Here is a 14,043-nt window from a genome sequence, read left to right as displayed (position 1 = left end):
TGTTAGTGTAGATAGAGAACTGGGAAGAGAAGTCACCGTAACAAAGCATGGAAATGCTAAAAGGAAGTTTCCATGCCCAAGGCTGTGTTTCTTCATATAAAACATTTGACCTGGAAGAAACGCTGTTGTATACAGCTGCATACATACAGAGGTTTTTAAACCAAGCAAAGCAAGCCATTAGCAGGCCACTGGCCTCAAAATAGTATGAAAACAAGAGCCTTGTTTGTACCACAAGTACAAGTTGTACTACAAGTTGAAAGGTTATACTGTTCTCTTTGGGACTTGATATAAAGTATAATGTAGGGGAAGACCATGAGGTATGTGCATACGTCTTTACACTTTGGATAGAAAAAATATGCTTTATTTGTAACTGGTTAATAATGAAGCATGGATCTCAGATAATATATTTCTTCTTATGACCTGATTTTAAAAGGAGTACCTTTTGTCTTTTGGATATTCACACCACCTGACACAGGTGATAGAGGGACAAACTTTTCTGTTGTAGCATCCTATTTGCTGAATTCTTTCCCTTGAAAGGCTTACCAGCACCTGCTTTATATTCTTCATGGGTCAAACAGTTGAAGAAATTTGAATCTGGGATTTTTTACTTTGCCACTTTTATGACTTATGACTTTTTGTGTTGCCTTTTTTCTAGACCTACTTTTTATTTCCTAGGAAATATATTTTCCTAGACTTAAGTTTAATATAGGTTTTAATGGTTGCATTTTAACTATGTTTAAATATGTGATTTTATAGATATATTTAACTATGGTACCCTATTTCCCCCAAAATAAGACAGGGTCTTACATTAATTTTTTTCTCCAAAAGATGTGTTAGGGCTTGTTTTCAGAGGCGGTCTTATTTTTCCAAATTGACTTTTTAAATGAACTATATCTAGGGCTTATTATTGAAAGAGGACTTATATTTCGAGCATCCTCAGAAATGCTGAAAAATCATCATAGGTCTTATTTTCAGGGTAGGTCTTACTTTGGGGAAAACAGGATATGCTGTGCCCTACCTCATGCAAAAAAGAGAGGCGGGTAATAAATTATATATATAATTGTTGTTGTATAATGAAGAGCAGCTGGGAAAAAATCTGATTTGAAGACATGAGTGAAAACAAATTGGAGTACAGAAAACTACCTTACATCGCATAGGATTGTTTATTCAGGTTGTCAGAGAGAGAGACACCAAATGACAACATTCCAGAAGGGCATCTTAAAATAATGGCTGTCAGCTTCCATTTTTTTTAAAAAAACAACAACAAAATGTCATGGCTGCAAGAGCCCACTGAATATCTGCCACAAGATTTGGTGGGAGCAACCAGTAATGTGACTTTAAAATTGGATTTGACCACATTGACTTATCTATGGGCATCTATTCACCAAGGGACCTCCATATTTAAAAGCCGCATGCCACTAAACAGCAGGTGCTGGCAAGTCTTAGAGGGACAGAATTGTTGTATTCATGTTTTGTTTTGGGACTTCCCAGGGGGATTTTTCTATTGCTGGGAGACAGGATAGAAAAGTTATTCTTCCAAACTCTGGATCTTTGATCTGATCAAGCAGGCTTTTTTCTCCATGTAATTGTATTGTAGGAGAATGTTTTCATAAAAACATTCCCCTTGGTGCTGAACATGTTCTCACAATTGTACAATTACAGTTACCTTTTCTGACACCCTCCTTGAGATTATCACGTGAGTTTTTAAAGTTGGTATTATTGGAATTTAGCTGAAGGGTTACATATATTGTAAATTGGTTTTTATATGTGATCATGCTACTTTAACTGCCAGCAAGCATGAATCCATTAATTTGCTCCCAAATAAATATAAATTGGAGAAGGAATAGTGTCTCTTTCAATCACAGATAATATCCATATTTTGAAAGAAAAAAAAGCTGCTGTACAGAACACCTAGTGGTGGAAACATCAGCACAATGTTTTCAGGTTTGAGATTTTCCCGTTGGCTCATTACAGCTGGTGAACATCCTGTGAATTTATGATCTAGTTTTACATGTGAATCAGCCCAGTATGTAGCTTTTGAATGCCTCTAATGAAAATTAATTCAATGCATTTTCTTTATTAAAAGCTAAAGATGCTTTGCAAAAGGCTTACCTAAGGATTATCTCCTGTCAAATAACATGTTTTTCATATGAAATTGTAACATCTACATAAGAATAGATATTTTTGAGGTATGTGATCAGTTATATAAGAGGCATTAATATTGTCTTTTCCCCTAACCCTCCTTTTGATATTATTTACATTTCTGTGTTTTGAAATATTGAGGTAGACTGGCAAGATATGTTGGAAGTTTTCTGTACTTTATTGTGTTTTGGTCACTCCCTTTAAGAGAAGGATAATTTTAATGACTCATGTCACCTTTACATGGTTGAACTTAAAGGAGGGTGGTTCATTTTGTTTAGCTTTTAACTCAAAAAATGAACCTATACAAATGTACTGTGTCTATGGAAATAAATTACTGCTTAAACATTTCAGCACAAAACACTCAATTAAGTGACAAGAAGCTGAAAAAGAATAGAATTGGGGTAAAATAACGCAAATGAAGAAAAATCAGTGTCCTACTTGTCCCAGAAGGTCAAGATGTGCCTACCCTTCAGATGTTTTCCCTCTCTGCAGCAGGTTCAAAGCATAATTGTTGTTTCTTTGCCTTTTAAAACTGAAGCTGGCATGAAAACTACTTGTAAAAGAGTATAGCATCAAAATAAACACATATGGCAGCATTAGAAGTGCTATAATTTATGCTAACAGTAAATTAGTCTTCCAGTCTGGGGCAATAAAATGTGCAACTGATACAAAAGGAAAAGAAAAGACTTTAATTTGTATATTGGAGTCAATTCATAAATTACATGCTAGAAAGATGCAAGGACGGCCATCATGTATTATTATTATTATTATTATTATTATTATTATTATTATTATTATTATTCTGCTTTTCTCTCATGGTTGAGACCCGGAGCAGTCATGGAATTCCAAATAGCACAACTGACTATTGGGTTTGCATTTTTCATTATACAGTTACAGTAGAGTCTCACTAATCCAAGCTAAACGGGCCGGCAGAAGCTTGGATAAGCGAATATCTTGGATTATAAGGACTGGTCAAGGAAAAGCCTATTAAACATCAAATTAGGTTATGATTTTACAAATTAAGCACCAAAACTTCATGTTATACAACAAATTTGACAGAAAAAGTAGTTCAATACACAGTAATGTTATGTTGTAATTACTGTATTTACGAATTTAGCACCAAAATATCACAATATATGGCTTGGATTATCCAGAGGCTTGGATAAGCGAGGCTTGGATTAGTGAGACTCTACTGTATTTGCATTTGATAGAACTTGCTTTCCAAAAATACATTTTCTTCTTTAAAAACAAATCCCTTGCTCCGATGATTGCAGAAATACATTTTGAAGGATACATGAATCAGGCTTCATGCAGCTGAGGAGTGTAGGTGGAAACCAACTACATTGAGATAAATGTTATGATTTAAATAGAAATAGAACTCTGGGGTGATAAAACAGTGAGTCTTTGAGTTGTTTTGCTGTAGGAATTTAAAGGTAATCCAGTATCTTTAATGTTTTTATTGCAATTGAGCATTCACCACCATCTCTCTGACTGAATCCGAAGAGTTTTTTAAACACACCCAAGGATAAAAAGCTATTTACAGCTGAGCATATCTGAGTTGCTTTGAACCGAGGAGCGTTTTGGTGATAATAGATCTTCAGTAAAAGGATTCATAAGGATAGGTATTGGTTTGTAGCTTCGGTGATGTTGTATACTGATCTGGACTCACATACAGAACTGGTTGCTCTGAATGTGTTGGTTAGGGATGGGAAAACGCCTGCAGGCCACAAATAGGTCCCAGACAGTTTTATGGAGCCTACAACCATCCTTGGATTTCCCCCTTCCATGATATCGAAATCACTCCTTCCTTCGCAAAACCTCAAGATGTCAGGTGTTACAAAGAGCAAGGAAGCCTCCCCATACCCTCAGAATGGATTGCCAACAGCCAAAATAGAATTCAAGATTCACTTTTTAGCTGCTCAGTGGCCCATCTTCATGTGGGTTCATCCCCTTTGTTGGGGCAGAGGACCAAATTTAGAGGTATACCGAGTTCATTATGCACAATATCCTTACAGTTATATGACAAGCTAACAAAGTGGCTCCGTATCAAAGTGCTGGCTGCCATTTGTCCTCCTTTTTCAGAGAGATAACTATATTAATCTGTTTTAGTATTAAAAAAGAGATTAACGGCACCTTAAAAACTAATTTATTTCAACATAATCTTTTATGGACTGCAGCCCATTTCCTCAGCTGGATGGAGTGCATCCTTCTGGGCAGGACGGGAGATGATGTGAAATGTATTAGAAATGGAAAATGCACTGGTGTGCTGATGGGATGACAAATCCCATCAGCACACGAGAAGAGAGTTGATATTATTATTATTATTATTATTGACACAACGACGTTGTATGACACAGCAAACAAGATAGATATGCTGGATTTCGTTTCACAAAACCACAAGTCGAACACTCCCCAAGTGTCTAGGACTGTGTGATGTATTTTCGAATGATGCGTGCAGATCCCAGTAGGGTGGCCTTTTGCAGTTGGCAGATCATAATTTTGTCAATGTCTATTGTTTCCAAATGCCGGCTGAGATCTTTTGGCACGGCACCCAGTATGCCCATCACCACCGGGACCACCTGCACTGGTTTCTGCCAGAGTCTTTGAAGTTCAATCTTGAGGTCCTGATAGCGGCTGAGTTTTTCCTGTTGTTTTTCATCAGTGCAACTGTCACCTGGGATGGCAACATCAATTATCCAAACCTTGTTCTTTTCCACAACTGTGATGTCTGGTGTGTTGTGTTCCAGAACTTTGTCAGTCTGGATTCGGAAGTCCCACAGTATCTTTGCGTGTTCATTTTCCATGACCTTTGCTGGTTTGTGTTCCCACCAGTTCTTTGCTGCTGGCAGGTGGTACTTGAGGCATAAGTTCCAATTGATCATTTGGGCCACACAGTTGTGCCTCTGTTTGTAGTCTGTCTGTGCGATTTTCTTACAGCAGCTGAGGATATGATCAATGGTTTCGTCGGTTTCCTTGCACAGTCTGCATTTTGGGTCATCAGCTGATTTTTCGATCTTGGCCTTAATTGCATTTGTTCTGATGGCTTGCTCCTGGGCTGCAAGGATCAGGCCTTCTGTCTCCTTCTTCAGGGTCCCATTTGTGAGCCAGAGCCAGGTCTTCTCCTTATCAGCTTTTCCTTCAATTTTGTCAAGGAACTTTCCAATCAATGTTTTGTTGTGCCAGCTGTCAGCTCTAGTTTGTAGTGTGGCTTTCTTGTACTGGTTTTTTGTCTGCTGTGCTTTGAGGAGTTTCTGATTTTTGACTTCAAGCAAAGCAGGTTCTTCACTTTGCTTTACATATTCTGCCAGGGCATGTTCTTCTTCTTTGACTGCTTGTTTTACTTGTAAGAGTCCTCTGCCCCCTGATCTTCTAGGCAGATATAGTCGGTCAACATCACTGCGAGGGTGCAGTGAATGATGAATGGTCATGAGTTTTCTTGTTTTTCTGTCCAAATTGTCCAGTTCCATCTGTGTCCAGTTTATGATGCCAGCAGTATATCTTATGACAGGTATGGCCCAGGTGTTTATGGCCTTGATGGTGTTGCCTCCATTGAGCTTGCTTTTGAGAATTTTTCTGACCCTTTGTTGTGTATTCTTTACTGACCACAGTCTTCACATGTTCATGCTTGATGTTGTCCAGCTGTAATATGCCCAGATATTTATAGGCCTCTGGCTGGTGATACTTTATTGTTTGGCCATTAGGCATATTTATGCCCTCACTTTCAATGATTTTTCCCTTCTTCAATGCCACTGTCGAACCTTTGTCCAAGCCAAACAATTATTATTATTATTATTATTATTATTATTATTATTATTATTATTATTATTATTATTATCTGCATTTCTGTACCGCCTTTCTCACCCCTGGGGGGACTCCAAGCGGTTTACAACAAAATAAATGGCAAAATTCAATGCCTCACATATATAAAAAATATATCACATATCTAAATCAAAAACATACAACTATAGATTAAAACCATTAAAATGATAAAAACATCAAACATAGACATATGCATGAAACATGTTATTACAGCAATTAACATAGATCCCTTTTCTTCCCCCACCCCCATCTCCCTCTCCCTATCCATAGAATTTCAACCCCTCTTTATATACCCCCCCCCCCCCCCCGTTCCCCCCGGGAGCAAGATGGTGGAGGCCCTCTATCTAGCAAGCTCTTACCCCTGTACAGGCAGTCCTCAAGTTATGAACAAGATAAGTTCTGTTGGTTTGTTCTTAAGTTAAATTTGTATGTAAGCCGGAACAGGTACATTTTTTAAGTTTAACTCCAGCCAAAATATATATGTTTGTTAGCTTTGGATATCATAGAAAAGTCACATCCCTGTGACTTTTGCTTTGCTGTCTGTGTCCCGTTTCAGAAGATTTCGCCTTACTCTTTGTTCCTGTGATATTTAGATTTTGAAAATTTCGGCTTGTTGTGGAAACAAGGACTGGTGAGAAAGCTTCAGTTGAGACAACTTTCCCAAGTATAACTCTTTCAGGAGTGAATTTCCATTCCAAGAGGTAGATTTCTCTCATTTCCTATTGTCTCACCCCTGTTCCTAACTGGGAGTCATTTGTAAATCTCATGTTTTTAACTCTGGAACCACCTGTATATCCATTCATATTGGATTTGTAGGTTTTGTAGGTGAGTCGCTGTTCGAAGTTGGGTACCATCTTATGAGAATATGACCTTGTCTGAAATGGTTTATAGCACAGCACACAAAAACTATGGGGCAATGTTTGTTTGTTTACACTTATTCAGAAAAGTCCCTAAATGTGAACTGTCTTTGAAAGGAGTGCTGCTTTCTTGCTCACTCCAACCATGGAGGGAAAGTAGCTGACATTATTTGTTCTTGCTTACAAGATTTACATTTGTGGTACCTCGGCTCTTGTAAACAAAAGCAGTGGCTTTCCAGAATCTCTGAGCCATAGCATAATGGAATAAAGGAAGAATTTATTATTTATTATTATTTACTTTATTTCTACCCCGCCTTTTCAATCCCAGAGGGGAATCAAGAATGAGATTAACCACATAGAATCAACAGTGGACTTCAAGGACAGCAATTTCTCTGACATGTTTTTACTCTGCAGTTACTTTAACATCTTGTTTTGGCCACTTTCATTTGAAATGTGTCCTAAACCACATACCTTTCTCTCTCAGTGCTTACCATTATAAACCCCAAGCAATTTTAACGATTATGCTACTTTGTGAAGTGATAACAAAGTTTAGGCCAATATTAATACCCTTCCATATCTACTTATTCTGCCATCAGCATAGTCACGTATGCTCACTCCCTTATCCACTTATTCAGCCATCCATGACTTGAAAATACTTTTTAAAATGTGCTAAAACCAAATCTTGATTTTAGTTTATATAAGGAACACCATTTTACTATGCTGTTGCGTTTAATGGGAGTGAGCATACATGAATTTTAGTATCCGTGAGTGAATACCAAGGGCCTGTACATAAAGCCTGAATTCTGACCTATCTTGATATCATTGTAGTTTCAACTATTTTTGTGTTTTCCCTAGTATTTATCTTAATTTTCTTTTCCTGGCTGTGACATATGTATCGCTATTTTCTTGATGTATCCTCTTTGGTAATCACCACATAACTGTGTTATAAAGCAACGCATAATACAGTACAACCTCCATACCAGTAAAATTGGTTCTTGCAATTTCATCTATCTGCATCTGACAAAATACGTCTTCTCTAGGAATTTTCTATGTCCTTCAGGTGATGCTGTAGTATGCTTCCATCAGGGGCTAATATGGATTCTCCCCAAGGACCTAGCAAATTTCTAAAGAGGATAACTCTTTTGGAATGTTCTAGGTACTCCAGGCAACTTCCAACAGAGGTCAGGCAACTTCCAACAGTGAATCTATTTCAATCAGATTCACTGTTATCCATGTTTTCCTTTTTCACTGTAAGTTTTTCAAGAACGTATCCCCTGTGAATACGGGGCTCCTACTGAATTGAAAATTATTAAACAATGGCCTAGTTAATGGTGGGGAATCATTGCCTTTCTGATGTTGAGGGACTCTATCATCCCATCATATTTTGGTGACAATTCACCAATGTGCCTCTATATTAAATACTTTATTAGTAGCATGCACGTGGAAGGAATTTTAGAAGGCTGGAATTCTTCAATACTTACTTATTTGAGGCAGCTTTCTTTGAGGCATCTACCAATTACAATATATGAGGTATGTTGTGAATATGGCAGAATCCTTATAAAGCAGTGGTTTTCAACTTGTGGGTCCCCAGATGTTTCAGCCTTCAACTCCCAGAAATCTTAACAGCTGGTAAACTGGCTGGAATTTCTGAGAGTTGTAGGCCAAAACACCTGGGGATCCACATGTTGTGAACCACTGCCATTTGTCCATCTCACACAAAGGATTATCTATACTGATAGGCAGCAGCTCTCTTGGGTTTCAAACAAGGTTCCCCTCCAGCTTAGTAGCTTTTGTAACCAAATAATGTCTTAACTGCATGCCTTTTGTATGCCATGCAGTCTATTTTGTTTTGTTTTAAAATATATTTTGGTCTCTTTTAAGCCCTACTCAGCTATGTAAAAACTGGACTTGTGAGTAAATAGAACAGGTTACCCCTATCCTCCATATTGTTACTGTCTGAAAGGGAGAGCATCAATTACATATAGAGGCTCTTTGTGTGATTTGGAAACCTAGAAATGAAGCATGCAAATAACATGGGATGCTATTTTCTTTGGATGTCGCTCACCATGGGATAAATGCTACCCTCCTTCCTTTCATCATGCCTTTGGGTTTGCCCTGTCCTGGATGTCTTTTGTGTCACATTAAATAGGTTTAAGACATTTTCATTTGAAAGGATGAAACCACAGTTGATATGCATTTGTAATTTTGAATTGCTATAGGACAAAAGATGACATACTTTTTATTTTAAATATTTTTTCATAATAAATTGAACTCTAAAGCTGTTTTTTTTCTTTCCTGCAAGAATTCAGTTTTGTCTTAAGAGCCTTAAGAAATTTAAGAGCCTTAAATTTTACTTCTCTGTTTTTTGCATTCATTATTATAATGGAGCAAGAGAAAGTTCAGTCGTTAGCAACATCAAAGATGACCTTTTGAAAAGTCTATTGTGAAGCGGAAAGGCCTTTACCCTTAGCAACAAGTGTTTTGCAGCTGTGGAAAGCAATTCCATAAGCCATCCATTTGTTTGTTTGTTTGTTTGTGTGCATCGGAGCAATTTAACAAGGGAAAAGAATGGAAACTTATGTATAACATGAATTTACACATCCAAATGTATGCAATAATGTACTTGAGGTTGCCTTGTACAATCAAAAGACAAGAAGAGACTTGCAAAGCAAACAAGTTAACATAGTGGACACATACTTTGGATTTAGTTTTCTACTGTCTGTTTCCATGGGCCTGTTCATATATGAGTAATAGTTAATTGATATATTAGAGAACCTTGATAATAATGCCTTTAAAAAAAAAATTTGGGCTTTCCCCTTCTCTTCGGGAGAGGCAAGTGTGAATACCTCTTATGTGGATTTCAAATGTTTCCTTTTCTCCAAAAATGTTTCTTCTGTTAATGACCCCACAAATAATTTCTTATTAAATAATTGGGGCAGGGGCTATTTACAGTTCTGAAATTCCTGAAATAAACGCTAGTGAATCTTTGTAGTTCTGTCTCATGTGTACAACGGTTTGATTATGTTAAACAGATTAAATGTTACACATGCTCTTTCTTCAGTGGACAGAGCTAATAAGTAGTTTCCTGTATGATTTCATGCTTCCTTTAAACTGGCAATTAATCGCAATAAAATTTGTGAGATGTCTGGCAGTATTTATTAATTGAATGCTAATAATTATATATTTAACTTTGCTATCACAGTCACCACAATGAAGCTTTAAAATCTACATGGTTCTTCATTACGTGCAACTTTTATACTTGACATTTTTTGTAATAATTTGCAATTAGCAATTAAAAATAGTGAACACAAGTTTCTTCAGTCTTGAGTATTGTGATGTATTCTGCAATTACTTCTGGATACTTCTATAGTACGCACACTATGAAATTATAGCACTATCATAACAAAAAACTCATTGGTCTATCAGAAATAAGTTTTTGTTGCCTTCATTGTTTTTTCCCCTTTTAAAATTTGTTTGAAACAGTGGGGTTTACAATTTTTTAATGAAGTAGTTCCTGAGGCCAAGGATTCATTGCTGGATTATACTGTGCAGTTAATAGTCCACTTAAAGCAGCATATAATTAATACAGCTTCCAAGAAAGAGTTGAAAGTGTTAACTCTAGTTCCGGGAATTTCTAGTAAATACCTAGAGTTGCTCAGAAACCTTACACTATATTTATTCAGTTCTTCATTTTATAGCAAAATGGTATTGTAATCCAAGGCTGTGTTTTGTCCTGGTGGTAACCATAATATTGTGCTTATTTATTTACCTATGTATTCATCAACAGGGTAAGAGGGTTGTACTACCACTTTGGTGTAAAACTGATAACAGTGTTGCCGTCTAGGCTTAGGTTTCTCATCTTAACTATTCAGTGATAAAGAGCAATGGTTAAGAGCAAAACACTTTAAAAACTAAAGATGGACAACAAGGCCCTTAAACCTGGGTATGAGTCTTGACTGACATAAAAGAAAAGAGCATGTGAAAAGTGTTCTTGGCTTTGGAGGCAAACCGTACAAGTAATTACTGCAAATTTTCTTTAGCCAGAAGGAAAAATGGAAATGTTTCTAGACTCCTTCAAAAAGAAACAGCAACCTCTTGCCCTCCAGTATCTGCTTCCCTCTCCTGCTCATCTTTAGTCTCTGCATCTTTTCTTTCTCTAGCAGGCGTCTGAATTTGATTTCCAGAGTCCAAGTTTCTAAAGAGTTTGCTTTACAAATTAACAGTTTTCCATTTAGGCTTATGTGCTTCCACTTGCAAAACGGTCCCAAGCACAGAGGCATTGAGTGTTTCAAAAAGATAGACCTGATTTGAAATCACTATCTCTCTGCAACCACAAACTATGAACTTTCACCACTTGAAAGGGTGGAGCATAGTGTTTCAAATTATTACTGCTAGATGCCTCTCCCAGCACACACAGTCCCTAGAGAGTCTTTTGCAAGATGACCTAATGAGATGACTCTGTCTTTGTGTGTGTGGGTGTTAGATTCGTTTCTGGTTCAAAATGAGTTAGTAAAACTTGATCATTTAATAACTCATTACACCATTTGTAACTTTTTGAATAATTGTAACGTTGTTATCATGAAATATAAGCAGGAGCTGCTGCTTTCTCCAGTCTTTTTGTCATGTTTTGCCTGTTGCACCTATTGTAGTTCGTGCTATTCTTTGTCTTAATTTGCAGAATCCCGTTGCCGTTTCCTCGGCTGTTTTGACACTTCCTTCTCATTGCAGGCTCTGATCCTTCATCAGCTCGGAAGGTACAGTTTGGCTGAGAAGATCCTTCGGGATGCCGTCCAGGTGAACTCCACGGCCCACGAGGTTTGGAACGGCCTTGGGGTGGTTCTGCAAGCTCAGGGCAATGACGACGCAGCCACCGAGTGTTTCCTAACAGCGCTGGAGCTTGAAGCCAGCAGCCCCATTGTCCCTTTCACCATCATCCCGCGGGTCCTTTGAAAGGCTAGCCTGGCAGACTGATGAGCCATCGTGCTTCGACTGAACATGAAAATATTAGGAAGCCTACCTTCCTTCCTCCTGGCTCCAAGGGCAGCTCTTCAGGCTGAGAGGTAATAGAACCAAGCAGGCAATCTGCTCATTGCTTTCGGGGATTCTGACATGTGGATGTGGTACAGTGTATTGATGTTAATGGAGAAAAATGACCAACCTGAAGAAAATACACACACACGCAGCACTCCCAAACAAAACTACCACTTGTGTCTCGCCTACATCTTTGCCCCATAGTACTCCCAAAGCCTGATGCTATTGTTTAAATTGATATTGTGCCATATTTTTATTAGGTGACATCTGAGTGTTATGTACAACTAAATAGAATGAAACACCAACTGTAGTATAATAGATTCAAGTTAAAATTCATCAAAAGAGCAGCCTTTTTTAACTAAGCCTGTCAAAGACCTGTTCTCTTCAATGTCTTTCAACCTCTCTGGGCCCAGGAAAAAATGTGAAATTTGCTGTGTTCCATCGCTATGGTAGTCCAAGCCAGCAAATCAACTAAAAGGTTTTATGTTATTTGTTCTTAATAACTGTGATGTGTAGCTAATTGTTATTCCCTTTATTTAGGAGAAAGGTTGTGTACAAGAATATTTATATTTTACCAATGTATGCCTGTTGGGAAAAAAATGAAAAGAAAATATTAGTTATTTAAGTTTAACTTTTTTATGTGAATTCAGAGTTTATTTATCAATGGAAATATGTAAAAAGATGCTAAAGATGGAATATTTACCGACATTCCTTATGCATTATACACACACTTGGCTCAATGAGAAGATTATGTTAATAATAAAATGATTTTTGAATGGATACAGTGTCATTTTGCTTTGCTTTTTCCATTTTAAAACTGGATGAAAATTAATTAAAGTGACTAAAAGTCTGCAGTTCAGCCTGTGAAATGATGGTGGTTGATTAATCTGATACTTGTGTTTTATCAAAACGTAAGGCTGATTTAAACATTTTATGACCATTAAAGGTAAAGGTTTCCCTTGACATTAAAGTTTAGTCGAGTCTGACTCTGGGAGGCAGTGCTTATCTCTATTTCTAAGCCGAAGAGCTGGTGTTGTCCGTAAACATTTCCTAGGTCATGTGGCTAGCATGACTGAATGGAGCACCATTACCTTCCTGGCAGAGTGGTACCTATTGATCTACTCACATTTGCATGTTTTCAAACTGCTAGATTGGCAGAAGCTGGAGCTAACAACAGGAGCTCACCCCGTTCCACAGATTTGAACCACTGACTTTTTGGTCAGCAAGTTCTGCAGTGTGGTCCCATTTATGACCATACTGGGGCAGGAATCCCAAATGGGATGTTTTTGGACATTCTACAGGATTTGGGGATGGGAATGCAGACTTTTTTAACTTCATAATTCACATTGGATTGATAGAGCCAGCTGCTGTTCCATATTTTTTAAATGAGAACAATTTTGTGTATGTGTGTGTGTCTTATACAACACAATCCTGTGCATCACAGCTAAATTCCATAATGTTTACTGAAATTTACTCTCAGGTAAGTGTGAGCAGGATTACAGGCTAAATGACTCTGCAAAGAGGTTAGGTACACGACCATATGACACAGAGCAGCTCAGAGTGATTTGTTTCTGTGTCTCACCAGCATAAAATTCAGGACAGATGTCTGATCTGGGAAAAGGTCCAGATCCATCATTAAATTAGGGGCTCAACAGTGCCTACACAAAGCATGCTGGTTATTTCTGTCAAATTCCTCCAAGAAGTGGTTTTAGCATGTTCCACGTGAGACTGACTGATCCATCCGACAGACAGCAGTCATTTGTTGGATATGCTTTCTCTCATGCACAGTTTTTATCACTTATTTAATCTCTTGATCTTGGTGGAAGCAGATCCTGACTTTGTCATTCAGTTAAGTTTTCCTCTTAAATTGGATCAGTGCACTGCTATATGGAACAATTACTTCAAGGAGCCAAACGGAATACCATCATGGCATCGTGTTGTATCTTAAAACATGGGTTAGAAGAGGCAGTGCTGGGACCATAGAATCATAGAATAGTAGAGTTGGAAGAGACCTCATGGGCCATCCAGTCCAACCCCCTGCCAAGAAGCAGACCAAACTGACTCTGGTATCTTCTGTTATTCAGAAGAATCATTGAAGGCATGTCTGGCCAGCTCTGGTCTGCTGAGTTACTCTTAATGTGGTCATAGCTATATAACTAAGGCCAGCTGTAATTGCAATGGGTTAAACCTGCAA

At 37.8% G+C, this 14,043-nt stretch overlaps 1 protein-coding gene across 8 annotated transcripts in view; it reads left to right on the top strand.

The window, feature by feature from the left end:
• ttc7b (tetratricopeptide repeat domain 7B) overlaps window positions 1-12,629 on the top strand; it is a 119,484-nt gene extending 106,855 nt beyond the window's left edge. For 7 of the 8 annotated variants that reach the window (XM_062968407.1, XM_062968408.1, XM_062968402.1 and 4 more), the window contains one exon: window positions 11,547-12,629. In XM_062968407.1, the coding sequence (XP_062824477.1) occupies window positions 11,547-11,768 (222 nt within the window). In that variant the 3' untranslated portion in view covers window positions 11,769-12,629. Of the gene's footprint in view, window positions 1-6,554; window positions 6,663-11,546 lie in introns of all 8 variants that reach the window. The other variant, XR_010002167.1, reaches the window with a different exon arrangement.
• The last annotated feature ends 1,414 nt before the right edge of the window (window positions 12,630-14,043 follow it).

Source organism: Anolis carolinensis, chromosome 1, assembly GCF_035594765.1.
Source record: "Anolis carolinensis isolate JA03-04 chromosome 1, rAnoCar3.1.pri, whole genome shotgun sequence".
In the NCBI taxonomy this organism is placed as follows: domain Eukaryota; kingdom Metazoa; phylum Chordata; class Lepidosauria; order Squamata; family Dactyloidae; genus Anolis; species Anolis carolinensis.
This window is presented reverse-complemented; position numbering and strand designations above follow the sequence as displayed.